At 49.3% G+C, this 17,073-nt stretch overlaps 1 protein-coding gene across 2 annotated transcripts in view; it reads right to left on the bottom strand.

Annotated features, from left to right (window-relative positions):
• The window catches only part of LOC144096705 (glutamate receptor ionotropic, kainate 2-like), a 153,309-nt gene that overhangs the window by 24,434 nt on the left and 111,802 nt on the right, over positions 1 to 17,073 (bottom strand). Inside the window, exons 8-9 of one of the 2 annotated variants that reach the window (XM_077629549.1) lie at positions 7,527 to 7,631; positions 160 to 303 (exon numbers count right to left, since the gene is read on the bottom strand). In XM_077629549.1, coding sequence (XP_077485675.1) covers positions 160 to 303; positions 7,527 to 7,631 — 249 coding nt within the window. The remainder of the gene's footprint in view (positions 1 to 159; positions 304 to 7,526; positions 7,632 to 17,073) is intronic. The other variant, XM_077629550.1, reaches the window with a different exon arrangement.

The following is a 17,073-nucleotide window of genomic DNA, read 5'->3' as shown; positions in this document are numbered from 1 at the left end:
CTACATAATGAACTATCATCAAGAATCTCAACGCGGCCCGAAGTGAACATGGCTTATTTTGCATATAGCGTGCCGCTTCACCCCACCAACTGATAGCCCCCAAAATTATACAGCGGCGTCGTGAACACTCGCTGCGTGAGCTGACCATCGCGGCCTTACCAGGATGGTGGTGATAACGATCGTCCTGTTCTCGAGGGAGTTCTCATCGATGGAGTCGTCGATGCCGTCGCCTCCCGGCACCCCGTCGTCATCGTACGGGTCGTGCACGAAGTCCAGGCCTTTCTCGGCGCTCCATGTCGCCACCTGCACGGCGCATGCAATGTCTGGGCACATGGTGGCCCCCCGAGCCACGGCGTAATGAAGGAACATAACATACGTTATAAGATAATTAAGTTTAAATTAGGAACCCCTTTATTTCTGAGTTTATTCCGGTTTCTAAAATGTACCTCACAGCCCGGCAGTTGCTTCTGCTTTCTGATTATTTATTTTCGTTTTGCGTCAAACCTGTTCCTGGGCTTTAAGCCACGTCATAGGGGTACCGCAGTGATTTACACCTATGCATTCTTAACGCACACCGAATTGTCTCTGGCAATCAAAGAGCTCTGGTGTACGCTGTATCAGCAGAAGGAGAAGGAAAGGCAGAAATGAGAAGCAGGAGAAAAAGAAAGACAGGGAGGATAACCAGTAGAAGAACCCGGTTTGCTACATCGCCCAGGAGGAAGGGGATGAGGGGACATAAATTTAAACGAGAAAAAAGATTTAGAGGGAAAAGGGATTTAGAGGGCAAGCTAAAAACATGCGGCAAAAAATAGCCTATCATGCAGTGATATTGTCTTGTCGTAACTGCAGATAGGAGATGCATATTCATCAGCCATACTAATAACAAAGGAGTGGTTGTTCGTGTCTGCGACACCAAGCCAGAGACGGCCCAGCCAAGTCTCCTCAGGTCATGATAGGCCCGGTGTAAGTTGGAGTTTCAGGTGAGGGACCAGGGATAGTAGGTGTGGGTTCGAAAATTATTTCTTCGAGGCGAGCGGCATCTCCCACGCAAGTTTCGAATCCTACCACTGCATTTTTGGAAGCTTGGAAAAAAAACAACCTTGGCGCAAATAAATTCACACAGACAAAACAAAAGAGACAAAGAGACAACGGACAGGCGCCAACTTCCAACTGTTTATTGCAGAAGCAAAACCACAAAGATTTATGGCCACAGGATACGCCCACTTTTTTCACTCCACGTGCCTTATCACAGCCGTAACTTATCACCTCGCATTATCAGTTTTGCACAGAAAATCGTACTCCGCCACATACAGAATGACGGAAGTATCACTTACATACAAGGCTGCCTTTTTCTTTATGTGAAAGGCTTCCAATAAAAGCCTCGCCTGTTTACTCTTGCTCCTGCCCAGAATCCTTGCCTTTTCCAGTCGAGGTACACACTTGCACGTGTTAACATGGCTGACCAAATTGGCATCCAGGACACTCAGTGCCACAAATTCGGGGTATAAGTTTGTTCAACTTGAGTGGGGCTGAAAAAACTAGCGATACATTGTGTCTGTTAGCCACCTTCTTCAGATTATGTGACACTTTTGTACATAAGGCATTACTTCGGGTTTTACCGCAGGGCCCCATCTTCGGGATTCTTTGGACGGCTGCAGCGTTTTGTTTTTTGGAGGATTGTTTCAGCGACGGCAGTCAACACCACCGAGGGGAAGCCAGCAGCCAAAAGGCGGCCAATCTGATTTTCGTCCGTTGTCCGTTGTCTCCTTGTCTATTTGGTTTTGTCTGTGTGAATTTATTTGCGCCAAGTTGGATTTTTTCCAAGATTCAAAAAATGCTAAACCAACTAGCCCAGCAACATGCCTTAGTGAGCTACCCACTGCGTCCACTCTCGAATTTGGGATCGACACAAAATCGTCGTTGTGGTGGGCGGTTCGCGCGCAGCATTACCGCTGTGTCATTTTGCCTGTTGTTGATGACAGAGTTATGTAGCTCTCGATATCCGCGATGAGTCATTCTTGGGATCCACGGCGGAGAGCAGCTTGTAAGCCTTGGAGGGCTGCTTTTTCTCAGGGAAATAGGCCACTGGTGTGGCCTTTCTTGGTTGATATATTCAATGCTGGCACAAAGAGCAGGACGTTCTTCACCCATCCATGAACCTGGGGAGGTGTAACAACTCCGATTACGGCGGCTCGTACGCGGATGAATACTGATCGGGTTCACGGGGCCGTCTCTGTACACATGCAGCCGGTGTACGTGGTTTTGATGTAAATATTAAAAAATTACTTCTTTTAATTCCGGCAATAAATAAATTGCTCTTTTTTCCTGGTGCTGGTTGAGGTATTCTGCATAGTGAACAGCACGGTCTAGATGCGCGTGTAAACTGGAATGGCGTCAATAATTTTTCCAAACTATAAGGGATGCCGTAGTGAAGGGCTCCGGATAATTTCTACCAGCTTCGGTTTTTTAACATGCACTGACATCGCACAGTGCATGGGCCTCAAGAAATTCGCCTCCATCGAAATGCGACCGCCGCAGTCGGGATCGAACCCCCGTCTTTCGGTCAGCTGCCGAACACCACTTAGCCATCGCGGCGTCTATGCGTGGAAAGATGGCGAGAGAGGTGTCTGATATATGCTCTCACAGCGTAAACCTTAATGTAGGTGCAGACTGGATTCTCCTGACGTATAAGTACGGTTGCGGCCGTAGGGGCACACTTCACCAATCCTAGGCACATCCAAAGAGCTTGAGCTTGAGACTTTTGATATACATTTTATAGAATCTATCGCCACCCTTTATACCCCTCTTTTCTTCTATAAACAATGTTGAGACTATCTATAGATAAAAGTCTATAACAGTCTTAATATCCTTTTGCCTATAGAACACCAATAGACCAAAGTGTAAAGAATGCCAGTTTCCTTTTGACTTTAGAAAATGTATAGACTTACCTATTGACAAAAACTATAACATTTATAATTTTTTTTGTTTTAAATCATCTATAGACGGCTTTTAAACTATATAAGATCTATAAAAATTTCGGTTTCATTTTGTCTATAAATAATTTACAGACTGTCTTTATCCTAAGGTCTATAATAATTTTTCAATCTCCTTTTGTCTATAAGTAACCTATAGGGTGATTTACACTGAAATCAAACAATTTCAATTTATTTTTGTTTAAAATCTATAGAGAACGTTTAGACGAAAGTCTATAACAATTAAAATAATTGTTTTTGTCTATTCGAGGTCTATACATAGTACACATTGTGGACTCAAGTTGATAAGAAGGCCAGTTGGCGGAATCACTGCCGATGTCTCTTCCAGCCGTCTTAGGGGTAATATGGTACAGCTGAACTAGGTGATAATAGCAGATTCACTTGAGACAAAGGTTTTGTATTCCTGGAACTATACCATTGGCTGGCTTCAACGTAAGCAGGATAATGAGTGCACAAAAACCGTTTAACACGGGAAATCATTCAAGCTGAATGAATTTCCCTGTTGCAAGATGACTGTGTGAGTAGCCTTTCCCTGGTACTGTTGCTAAAGAAGCTCGCATATCTGGCTGATACGCTTTGCTGCGCATGATGTGATGGTGCATGTGTGATAAATCAAATTTCTTTTGGGAAATAAATCTTTGTTGGAAGTTAGAGCTGTATGCGTCTCTCTTTTGAAGCCCTAGTCCTTTTTGGCGCTGCGATATTACCCTTGACACTGAACCAAAAAGCCCAAGCGTCTACACTTCAGAATAAGTGACTTCATCCCTTGTAAAATCTGAGCGTCTGCTCAGCCTGTGGTTGAAGACGTGCAAAAACAATTTGGTATCACATGTAATAAAAAAAGCTACCATATGTTAGCCACCGCGATTAGCTTAGTTGTTCAACTCGCTAACGCTTATAGACTTGTTTGGGCAAAACCTTTCAATAGCGCGCCGAATGTGGGTAGGATTTCTGCAACCGTGTTTACAGAAGCTGGGATCGTTACTTGCCCACGTGGCAATGGCTGTGGCAGATTCCTGGATCGGCTTCTGGATTTGGGGCACTGTAGATAGGCTTTTACGAAAACTGCGTTGCCGGCTGTTATTCATATGATTAGTTTGCAGGAAAATTGGCATGTGCAATACTACGTGTTGAAGTAATTTTCAAGATGTTCAAGAGATGTTCAAGACGAAGTACATATAGTAATGAGATTGGTCTATAAAGGCTAAGCAGGGATGAGTTTCCAGTGTTGTGGATACGAATGATTTTCCATCTATTCACGCCTGTGGGAGTCAACACGTAATAGAGACCAAGAAAATATAAATGTTAAGTACTTGGAACACCAAAGCTGTATCTCACAAGCAATGTATTCGGTTTCCGATAAATTTCCGGCGTATGTCTTGCGTCACTACAAAGAAGCAGTGACGAAGCCCATTCTTCATAAACAGAAACATCAGTAATCGGTGAACCAATCGAGTTAAAGTCAGGCACTCTACCATCATCGTCGTCGTAAAGACAGAATAAAAGAAGCGGTTAATTGACGAGGAATTTTGTGAAGCGTCAGTAAGTAGTTCACCGTCAGTGACGACAGTGTACACAGGCGTCTTCATTTTCGATAACTGCCGCCAGAAATTTGCAGGAGACGAAAGAAGAAAGTTTTTGATAAATACGCGAAAGTAATGGTCTTTTGCCCCTTTGATCTTATATTTTAAGCGGAAGCGTACATAATCCTGGTACATAAGTAACCTTACCGCATTAGAACCTGTCTTACATGCTGTGGTAACAAAGAGATGCGTACAGGAATAAATATGTGAGCACTACAAAAAACACCACATACCATGAATATTATTGCTGATTAGAAAGTGAAACATCATATCCCCAGCCCCGGGTAACCCCCGGAAAGTGAAATATTGCCGCGAATCTTTGCAGTGTTTTTTTTATTTTTGAAAACTAAACATTTTGACAGATTTGCCTGTCTGGTTGGGTTTGAAGACTTATAATAAACTGCACATCTCCAACCAAAATTTTAACTTTAACCCAACGTTTCGAAGCCGACTCGGCTCCTTCATCAGGGGTGACTGAGGGCAGTAGCTAGCGTCTTTTAAGTATGGAGGGGAGGGGGGGGGGTGAAAAGAACGACAGCTGTGTCGCGAAAGGCGCGGGGAATGGCGCTGAATGGCGACTTTTTTTCGTTGCGTTGAAGAGCGAAATCCCTGGGCATATACTGGGGGCAGGTTTCCTTTTGTGCGGTTGATATTGTTCGGGGTGGTTTGGATATGCCAGGATTCCAGAAGGAGCCTCTTGTGGTAATTTGTTCCTGTTCCGAGGATGCGGGTTTCTTCAAAGTTGATTCTATGGTCGGAGTCCTCGGAATGTTCGGCTACTGGATTGCGCTCTCTGGCGAATTTGCGGACGTTGTTCTTATGTTTCCGAATTCTTTCTTTGAAATTTTTTGTTTCGCCGATGTAGCTTGAGTCGCAGTCGGCGCATGGAATTTGGTAGACAATGCTTTGGGCTCTTTCTCTCGGCGGCCGGTCTTTGGGAACAGGTAGGCAAAGCGCAACAGTGTTTGTGGGCTTGTGCGCAACCTGAAGACCCGATTTTTTCAGGATTCGTGCGATGGTTTCGCTGACACCTCCGACATAAGGCAAAGCGACGTATTTTGGTGGTGGCGTTGGTCCGTTGATTTCTTGACGAATGTTGTGTTTTTGACGTCGAATGGTTTTTTGAATAAAGTCTTCTGGGTAGCCGTTCAAGATGAGTTCTTTGAATATCGTGCGTTGTTCTTTTTTTCTGTCAAGTTCTGTGCTGCTGTGTGTCTCAATTCTTGTGAATAGCGTCTTCACCACTGATGCTTTATGGACTGTCAGGTGGTTCGAAGAGAAGTGGAGCTACCGGCCTGAGTGGGTTGGTTTGCGGTGTACGGAGAATTGAAGAGTATTGTCGTTTCGGGACACGAGGACGTCCGGCACGCCGGCAGGCCACTTTATCGCTTTAGCTGCCGGCACGCCGCTTTATCGCGTTGTTTGCGATGCAAGACGCGACCAGATTTATCTCGATTGATCGCATCCAAGCATAGCTGATTCTACGTTGTTCCAGAATGTTCTAGTAACCTTGCACGCTTTATCTCGAAAGCTCGCTATTAGCTTTAAATTGAGCACGGCCGACAGCGGCGGGCATTCTGTTCGAAGACCGCCGAGGACGCCTGTTGCTACGCCGCCGCCGAGTGATTCAATGCACTGTGGGCGCAAGTCAGACCAAGTAAAGAGTTTTGTGCAGACACCATTTTCGCAGCCTTTGTGCTCTCCGGACTGCAGTCACCGCTTCGTGGCAATATGATGGCCCCGGGTAGTGTCACAAAGAAGCTGGCAGTGGCGCGGGACGGAGCGCTCACGCTAGGCCAGCCGCCATTAAATAATTTCCTGTCCATCGTTCATCGCGCCTCATTCTTCGGCTGGCCGGCAAGTGACATTTGTTGTCAGGTGCGTGGGAATCATCGACATCCTGGTCCCGGAGCTTCGGCGTCCTGCGTCAGCCGTGGTAGGCGGCCGTGAGTTCTTGGCTTGCGTCGCTCGGCCGTGCCCCTGATTTTCAGACCCGAACTGACCTCGCCGTTGCTCCCCCACCCAGACCACCCGACACGACGAACTGAACCCGACGAAAGGACCCGACCTACCGACCCCAACGACCCGAGACGCTGCACACACGTAAGGACACCGCCCCCTTGCCCATGCCGTTCGGTGCGTCCAAGGGCTTCGACCGTCGGCTCCTGTTGACCTGGGGCCCGGAGGCTTCGTGGACCAGGAATCATTCAGCCATCTCCTTCATCGTGACGCTCAGCACCTCACCACTTTCTCCTCCCTGTTCAACCATCCGCTCAAGACCATCACCATTTCGCGCGTCTCTTAGCCAGCGATTGGGACGATCACTTGGTGGCCCCGCGTAGAGTGACGAAGAAGTTGAATCTGGCAGTGGCGCGGGACGGAGCGCTCGTGCTAGTCCAGCGGTCATTAAATCATCTTTTTGCCGTCAGTAATGTCCTCGCATTCTTAAACTGGCTGCCACGTAGCACAAAAGAAAATGGCAAAGCGGTTGTTTTGTATGGAAGCGGTTCAAAAACAACCATTTTTCCTCTGATGGGCCCACGCCCGCAAGAGAGGCGGGGCGTGTTTAAAGTCTATTAGGCAGTATATGTGATCACAACCATAAAATTAACTGGCGCTTTAGCGAAAACATCTTCGTCTTACGTTTCAACGTCTCCTCTATCGCTGCCGTCTCTGTTGGTGTCGCACAGAGACGAGCGCAGAAGTGCGAAGGCCCCGCTGACGCTCAGTACCTCTTCGTGGACTGGAACGAGTCCGCCTACCTTAACTTGAGAGCCACAGTTTTGGCCCACACATTTCTACAGGGGGAGCGCGCAAACACCTTCTGCGATGCTGAGGTCCAATGTGTTGGTGAGTGCGCACGAAGTGTGCTAACGTTATCGCCTTTACGCTCTACACAAAGCCTCCGGTGGAGGTCACGCCTGCACATCGTCCATCGCCACCTGCTCACCTTCTCGCTGCGGCCTCGGTGCCACTCGTACAGCTGCAGGTCGTCCAGCTCACGGTCGCCGTCTTCGTCAAAGTTCACCTCTCCCGTAAATCCGTCGTAGCTCGCCTGCGGATGAGATCAGCGGAACGGGACGTCGGCTTACAAATTCGCATTTAGGAGACACTATCCACAACTACAGATTTCATCCCAACGTGCATCCCATTCGATTCGCACGTTAGTCAAGCACGCACACTTTGCAAAATTCCAAAAAACACCGTAATCGCGACTCCCTGATTCTTCATTTTCTGAATGCTTTTTTGACACCTGTGGCAAATGCACTGCTTCGTATGTCAGTCTAGAAGACTGCCCCTTCTCCTGTCCTCTCACCCTGTCCATTTCAGGATGTACTGAGCGCTTGACCAGCGCTCTTTAATAAAAACTTCGCGGTGTTAAAGGCCTCGTAGCATGGCCGGTTGTTTTGATGCAGGGTAGCGTTGATTGGCCGCAGAAGGGATGAAGAACGATGGAAGCTGGCATTTGGGACAACGTAAACGCAAACAGGTTTGCTGGCACTTAAAGAAACTTATTTGGATATTTTGCGAGAGAAGGAACAAAAAGTAAGGAATTCAGCGTTCATAGCGTCGAGCGACTGGGTGAGCCTTGTCGCCAAGGCCCAGAGCAATCGTTGGAACTCAGGACGCTCGTTAAATACACTGAGGCCACGCCCCTTTCACCACACGAGACACAGATCGGAAGAGTCGCCGCACATTGCAAGCGGAGCCCCGTTGGAATGGGCGAGGAGCATACGGAGGAAGGGATAAGAGGGCATAACAAATTTTAATGGCCGCCATCTTGGATTTGAGAAACCGAAACTATGCCACCATTTCGTCCCCTGTCATCATACTCACCTAGTTCCACCTCCATCCACCATATTAGACCGTGACGTCATCATTGGCACGCGGCAGTAGGTTGTTTCTACAATGCTATTGTAGATCGCGCTAGAAGTCTCAATGCGAGATGCGCTGTTTTCTAGTTGCAGCCACAGATGGCGTTTTGATCTCAGGTTGGGCACCTGGGCTAACCTTGTCTAACTCGTGTAGCCCAGCCGAAGTAAGGCCGATCACTCGAAGGTGATGTCTCTTCAAAAACGCAATTCTTACTGAGGCTTCAATAGCAATGTTTTTGTTTCTTGTTTAACTAAGTCCCATTATAGCAAAACTGAGAGATCACCGCGTGACCACGTGCCCTTCAAGCAAGTAGATGCAGTACGTTTGAAGATTTCCTCTGAGAGCAGGCAGCTATCCAGCTTCCACAGCTCCCATCGAGGATGGAGTATGCGCCGACTGTACCTCCCTATCTGATGAAACACCATGCAGTTATCACTGAAGAATATAGGCCACACCTGTCAAGCCGAGCACTAGAGGAGCACTGAAAATGAGTGAAATGAATGTTATGTCCAATATTTTGCCCAACATCCAGCAGGTTGTATTCGCAAGCCAAATCAGTAAGTAAAGCAGCACTAGCGTCATAACGCTTACTTAACACTGCTCGGTCTTCCTCCCTACAAACACAATTGAAATCACCCAACAGCATAATTTTACGATCCGAGGAGAAATGGTCGACTAGCGACCGGAAAAATAGCCTTCTATCACGAATCACACAAGGGCATAAATACAGTCAATTCGCCACTGTACACCCGAAATTGCGAGGTCACCGCAGATAAGTCGCCCGTCATCATCTGTGCTATACGACACGGCAGTAATCCCCAGTGAGTTGGCTAGGAATAGAATGCACCCACCTGATAAGCCTCTCGAGTGGCTAGCGATAACACTGAAATCTGACAAAAAGGCACGACAGCAGCTTCAGTCTCCTCATCGGAGGACAGCTTTGTTTCCTGGATGGCTACCGCACTCACACCCCATTTGTTTAAAATATGCCGTAACTGATGTTGCCTTCGACGATTGCGCAAACCCCTAATGTTCAAGGTAGCAACCTGATATGCTGTGACGCCCGCCATTTTTGGCGCTTGTTTTATTGAAGGCCACCTCCTGTACTGGGGTGGCCGGCCTGCAAATCGGCGGCCTGTAGGGCAGACATCGCCCTTCGTTTCGAGGTTACCCTTCCCAATGCCACCGCACCAAGTGCCTTCTGCTTATTGCCATCGACACACACCTCATCATCTGTAGGACACTTCTAAGGTGCGCTGTTGTCCATCGCCTCTTCTGAGACAGCCAAGGCTTCGGCCCATGAAGCTGAGTGGACCACGGCGCTGGCAACCTCGCTGACAGCCGACGGGGCACAGAACATACTAGAAGCTGACACTTCAGGCGACACACTGCTGCACACCGGCGACGAAGGAGCATCGCCGGCCAGAAGGCATGTCGCACATCCACTGGCTGAAGCGCCTCCACTGACTCTACAGTAGGGATGTTCTGCTCTCGTGATCGTTGGGTGACAGGTGGCTCCTGAGCAGCAAGCACAGGGCTCAAAGTAGCAGAGTCGTGTCCGGTGGCTTTGGGTGTGAAGAAGGGAATTCCTGTTTGTCCGTACTTGCACGCGTACCCTTGTCAGTATTCGGTGCAGGAGCCTTTGATCCATCTCCTGTTGGGAGCTCATGACTCAGTTCACTCGATGCTTCCACAACATCTGACAGATCCATAATGCGTTCTGACACTTCCTCCTTATGTGCCCAGATGCCCTGGCGTAACCTGTAAGCGTAACTCATAACACAGTTGTCTACCTTGTGCCCGAAGCGTCGGCACTGGGTGCATCGAGGCGTACGACACTGACGCCGTGCATGACCCACACGGTTACAGCGAAGACACAGCGGAGGCCTGCCCGGGATGACAACTAAAGCTGGTACCACGAAAACGTTAAGCGTGTGAGGAATTGTACTTGCTCACACTCCGTCCTTAAGCGTGAGCGAGATTTCACGGTTCGCTGTTTCCATGTGCTCCATTCCGGAGCACCGCCACTTCTCACGCTCGATAGTTTGTACAGTTCCAAAAGGCTCCAAAGCTTCCACAATCCTCCGGTGCTCCATATAGCGCGGGAGCCAAAGAAGCTTAAGCTTCATGTTTTTGGTGTCCGGGTCAAGCACGATACATTTTAGACCTTTGACGTGGAACTCTGCTTAGTAAATAAGCTTCTGTTTTGAGGAACTGCTCTCGCAGGTAACCATCCAAACGTGGCTCATTTGGTACTGGCCAATACACAGAACCTCACGGAGGTCCACATCTTTGCGCGAGCGCGTTTCGGAAGTCGGGAGCACGGTATGGGCGACCCTTGATGTCAGCATGCAGAAAGACGGAGTTGAGGACATTACCGGTAGGTAGTCGAGGGAGGACAACTTTGTACGAGTCAGTGGCAACTTCAGGTGTAGGGAGACCTCGGCCTACGGCCGATGCGCTGCTTCCAGCTAGAAGCATTTCAACACACTCTCGTTCAGAACGGCCATGACGGCTCATGGTTTCATCATGAATAAAGGCGCATCTAGTGAATTCTCGGGTTTCCTTTATTAACTCGTCAGATCGAGAAGTCGCCGCGCTTTCGCTACGTATATTCTGGCCTAACCGAGCTAGGCCATCAGCAATTTTTTTATGTGATTGTAGTGGCCAATACTGCCACCACATTCAGGTTAGCCAGTGATGCCATCCCTGGGATTTCATCTGCGCCTTCATGGATTAGGGAGTGGGTGGTATGATATGATATGACGCCACATTACACGGGTGTCACATGACTTTGTACGACGTCACATTACATCGTTGTCACAGGACCTGGTATGACGTTACATTACACCGTTGTCACGTAAATTGGTATGACGTCACGTTACATCTTCTCACGTGACATGGTATGAAGTCATACTTATGTAATAGCTAACTATAATAATTAGTATTTGTGATACCTAATTACATTAATTTGACTAAGTTGTGTACGTTAATTGGCGTAATTAATTGAAAATGTGACGCCGTCATCATCACGTGACCCGTCGAGTCGAGACCTCATATGGTGCCGCTTCCTGCGGACAATTTTTGCGGATATGACCTTGCAAGTGAGCCATCTAATGCTTTCGCATTAATAAAGACAACGAGAAAGAGCGCGCCCCCATGTGCCCAAGGCCCACATCCGACCGTGTCCCTTATCGCTACTACTGTGGGCAAAGAACGTTCTGCTGCTTTCTGCATCCGCTCCGGGATTCTACCTGACGACGTCAGACTTCTTTTCAATGGTCTCAACCCCTCGACTGCGCATTTCCACACCGTTGCATTCATCGGAAGAGATGTGTGGTAGGTGTTGCGCGCATCTGACAGCCACGTGTAGCAGCGCGCTGTACACTGAACACTGGAACACTGAAGACAATCGCAACCACTCTTACAGGCACAGCTGTGTAGAGACTTTCGTATTTATCTGATCTCATTTTTAGATTTAAAAGAAACATCGCTGACAAGATAGTACATTATGGTCTACGGTCTCTCACAAGTAATTCAAAATCAGTACTTGCCTGTATTTTCTAGAATTAAGGAGCAACTGCTGTCAGCTGAGAGTACAATTTTTGCAGACGCGAGCCAAGCAGCTGATCTAGGGTGCTTCGACTGACTCACTGACTGAAAACTTCATTTTCAAAATATATACAGGGAGCTAGTGGAGCGGTCCTTAAGGGTCCGTTCCTTACAAATGCTAGGTGGGCTGCTCATTACAGCAGCCCATTGGCGGTAGCTGCTGCTCGGGCGCGCCCGACCAGGGCCTTTTGGCTCGCCAGGTCAGAGCAGCCGAGCAGGGCCGCCTCCCAGTCCTTCCGGGCAGGGTTGGGGACAGGAGGAAGATGCGGAGTTGATTGGCATGCCCACACCATGCGGGAAATGTCCGAAGACTTTTCCCTGCTGTGCGGGCACTCCCCTGTGCACGCAGGGTCGAAATGTTTGATTACTGCCGGGCACAGAAGTGTTTTAGTATAAAGACGAAGGAGTAAGTGTTCCTCCGCCTTCGTGAGGCCTTGCAGGGCTTAGGAAAGATTGCGAGGCCGAATTGGTAATACTGGATGATTTCCTTGAAGGCAAAAGCCGGATTAGGGTCGGAGTCCGCATCGGGGGGAGGCGAGGGTGATGCCCGGAGAGTGAGCGCGCGGGCAGCGGCGTCGGCCGCTTCGTTGCCCTCGAGACCCGTGTGCGCGGGAGTCCATACTATTGTGCGGGACGCGGGAGCCCCGGGATAATTACTATGTTGAAGAATTCGGTATGCCAAATAGGGAATAAAGCCCCTTTCTATGTCCCTGCAGGACCCCCGCGAGTCGGTAACGATGACCCGCGAGTCCTGATCGGCGGCGGCGAACGCGATTGCCACCTCTTCCGCATCAGTAATGTCTTGAGCTTTTAACGTAAGGCTGTTCACTGCGGTGTTTTGGTGGACGACTGCGGCTGTGTACCAACCCCCATGATGTGGGCCGGTGGCATCCACGTAAAATACTCCGTGTTTCCATAGTAGCGTGCCAAGGCTTCCGCCCGCGCGAGGCGCCGGCCACTATGGTCGTCTCGTGTCATGTTGGCCGGAAGAGGGCGTACGTGCAGGGCGTATCTCCAGATCTCGGGGATGCGCACGCGCTCTTCCGTTAGTGTTGGATGGTGGATGTGAAGTCGAGCAAGCAGGCGGCGACCCGACGGCGTCTTTGAGAGTCTTGTGTAGTGGTTTGTCAAGTGTGCTTCTCGGAGCTCCATGAAGGTGTTGACCATCCCCAAGCCCAGGAGGCGCTGGTTGGACGTGGTGACCGGGAGATCGAGAGCACGCTTGTAAGTCTTACGGAGAACCACCTCAAGGGCTTTCTCGTCACATTTGCGAAGGTGGAGGTAAGAAGTCGAGTACAAGACTCGACTGGTTACGAATGCGTGCGCCAGCCGCAAGGCATCTTTGCACCGTAACCCCCCGCGGTTATTGGAAATCCGGCGGATCATGCGGCCCTCTGCCACCTTGCGCAATTTGGCCCGCTCGCTAGGGACAGTTCGATTTTGGTAGTGCACTTCGGCGAGGGTCGAACGTGCACAAATTCCGATTTGGCCGGGGAGCATTCAAGGCCGCAGCGGCGGGCTTAAGCATCCACAATCTCCGCCGCTTGCTGCAGGTTGGCTTCAATGTCTCCTACCGATCCGCGCTTAGCCCAGATGGTGATGTCGTCGGCATATAGCGCGTGCTGTATTCCCTCGACACTTTCCAACTGCGCCGGAAGTTTCATCATTGCCAAATTGAATAGTAGAGGTGAGAGGACCGCGCCCTGCGGGGTACCTCTCGTACCTAATTGGTAGGGGCCGTGTTCTTCATCTTGTATCCGGATATACGATTGCCGGTCGGAGAGAAATTGCCTAATGTACTGAAACGTGTTGTGTCCACAGTTGGTTTGGGAGAGGTGCGTCAGAATTATGTCGTGTGTTACATGTCGAAAGCCCCCTTCAAATCGAGGGCGAGTACTACCTTGTCATTAAGGGGGTGTTCGACGGGATTCAGAATTTCGCGGTCTAGTTGAAGCAGGACATCCTGCGCGGACCGGTGCGGGCGGAACCCGAACATGGTGTCTGCGAATATATTTTGGTTTTCCGAAAACTCGGACAGCCTGTCTCGCACCATAGTCTCCATCAGCTTTCCCGCACAAGACGTGAGGGATATGGGGCGGAGGTTGTCCGTGTTTATGGTTTTGCCGGCTTTAGGAATGAAGGTGACCAGGGCGGTCTTCCATTCGATTGGGAGGGGTGCCTCACCTTGCCAGATTGAGTTTATATATGCGAGGAGTGTCTCGTAGGCCGGGTCGGGAAGGTTGGCAAGTAATTTCACAGTTATTTTGTCTCTTCCCGGCGCCGTTCCTAGTTTCATTTTACTCAAGGCCGCCTTCAGGTCGTGGAGCCGGAACGGTTGATCCAGCTCCGCGTTCTCAGAACCTGCATACGAGTACGCTGGCCCTCGGGGGTCCTTTTGGATGCAGAGGTATTGATCGCGTAGTTTCCATGCTAATTTAGAGGTATTTCCGTCGAAGCTACGGATAGCCCGTAGGAGATGTTTTTGTGTCTCGGCTCTGGTTTTAGTCGGATCGATCAAGGCGCGAAAGAGACGCCAATTGCTCCGGCTATACATATGTCTAGCGGCCGCGTTGCACCGGTCCACCCAATTCGAGTCGGCGAGCTGTGCGGCGTAATCAGCCGCTCGCTGGGTGAGCTCGGCGATGCGAATTTTGAGCTTCCGATTATGTTTTTGGCGGCGTCATCTGCGGACGAGGCTGCGCCGCGCCTCCCAGTTGTGCAGGAGGTGGTTGTCCACCTCCGGCGTGGCCTCCGATAGTTGAACTTGAGTTTCTACCGAACGAAGGTGTGTAACCAATTCTTCTGACTACGCGTGGTAGCCTTGTTCGTGAATAGCGGCCGAATTAGTGTAGGTCTGCCGGAACTTTGTCCAGTCGGGTAGGCGTGCTTGGGCATGGGATCTTGCCAGTGGTTTAGTTCTGACGCTGGTGTTAAGTATGCAGTGGTCACTGCCGAGGGTTTTCTCGGTGTTGGCCCATTCTGCGTGTCTTATGTTTTTGGTGAAGGTAAGGTCCGGACACGTGTCCCGAGTCACGGAGTTACCCACCCGCGTTGGATGTGCAGGGTCGGTGTGAAGGGTCAGGCCCAGCGTGGACGCAAGTTCCGCTAGCTTGCGGCCGCGCTTCTCTTCAAGCACGTACCCCCAGAGTGTGCTTTGAGCTTTGAAGTCGCCCACAATCACCAGGGGGTCCCTGCCCGCAGCCCTCAGGGCTCGACTGAAGAGGGCTGCGAAAGTTACATTTTTTTATCTTGGGAGAACAATAGATGTTAAGTATATGCAAGGGTGCATTTTTTTTCTTAAGCGGAAGAAGAGTGACCATCACATAGGAATATGCAGCATTGAGGTCCAAGTCAACCAAGTTGGCTGTATATTTTTTGTGCACGCAGATACAGGAAGAGGAGTCCTGCTGGAACGTAACATAATTTGTAAGGGTTGCGCCGCTACCTGGCTCCTGCAGGGCAACCACCGCAGGAAGTGAATCGAATGTTGACAGGAAAAGCCGGAGGTTCGCCCGCTTGGCACGGGAACGGAAACCGCGGCAGTTCCACTGGGTGATTAGGATGGGGGTGGTCGAATTGGTATGAGGAGAGCGCCTAATTTGAGGCCTGTCCGCCATGACGAGTTAGGTGAGATGTCGACTGTGGGGACGCTGCTCCGGATCCAGCACTCGCGGTGAGGGGGCCATCCTCTATTCCGGAGAGCGAGCAGCTGTCGTCGTCTTCTGCTAAAGTTTCCATGGCGCAACGCATTTCGGGTGCTTCGATGCGCGCGCCCCCGCTCAGGGTGAGGACATCTGCGTTGTCTGCTACGGCGGCCGCCATTCTGGCTCCGCGGCATGCATGTTTCGTTATCGTGGGGGGAGGGCTGCTCGCTTCTCGCTTGCCGCGGGCGCTTAAAATAAGAAAAATAAGGAGTCTTGCGGTGCGCTTCTGTTTTACATTAGAATAGAATACTAAATTTTGTTGGAGAGGCTTCAGCTTTTAAAAACGGGACAAGCAGCCAACATCAAGGCGTCGATGGTAACAAGGATAGCAGGTATGCAAGATATGCGCCAATTATGTCAGTGAATCTTCTCTCGAATCTATCGCTATAGTTCAAAACCTATCTATAATTATGCACTGACCCCGTTGGTGCGAATAAACAGCACTCAACCCCAACATAAATTTGCGTCGTCAGCTAGCTTACTCGCGTCAAGCTACTATCCTTCTAGAAAGGAGAGGAAAAAAATTCCTGAGAACGTTTATTTACCGAGTTTTGCGATATATTATAATGAAGGGAACCGTTACTAAGCAGAGGAGCAGGCAATAAAAAGTTTTGAGCCGCTTTTAAGATAAGTTAAATCTCGATGACGGTTATGTCAAGACATATTCTGCATACCACCGCGGGTATTGGCAGGCCCATTGGTGCTGTCTTTCCTGCGCATGATTAATCTCCGGGCGAACAGAACGCTCGAAAAATGACACAAACCACTGCGTGTTGAGGGGAGTTTGAAAATTTATTGTAGAGAACACCTCCCTCAATTGAAATTATTTAATTCTGCTAACTGCTTTCGTAGTTAATTTCACACTAACAAGTTTAATAGATTGCTCAAACGCAACGGGTGATTTCTGTGCCAGCTTGTTTCGCGTTCTTTTTTAAATTTTGGCTATAAATGTCCTAATACAAGTGAGTGCAATGGATGGGTAAGAAACTGAGCAGACGCGGTCAATGACACAGCGTCTAGGTTTCACACGTTTTGGAGAAACAACGATCATCAGCAACGGTAATAAAATATAAGCGCTTTCCTGTTCATCTCGGTATACCTAGATTAACACAAACTGTTACCCAAGTAAACATGAAATCATTTATTCAGTGGTTATGAAAACACGATAAAGTTACCAATATTTCTGTTAAAGGGAACATGAACATTATTGGCCTTGTTCAAAGTAGACATCTGTGTTAAATAGATGACTGTAATTGACAAAACAGTTGCGCCTGCTGTGGAGGTTGAATTGGGGTGATAAGTACG

This window comes from Amblyomma americanum, chromosome 7 (genome assembly GCF_052857255.1).
Source record: "Amblyomma americanum isolate KBUSLIRL-KWMA chromosome 7, ASM5285725v1, whole genome shotgun sequence".
Classification (NCBI taxonomy): Eukaryota; Metazoa; Arthropoda; class Arachnida; order Ixodida; family Ixodidae; genus Amblyomma; species Amblyomma americanum.
The sequence above is the reverse complement of the archived record's forward strand: the minus strand, read 5'-3'. Positions and strand labels throughout refer to the sequence as shown.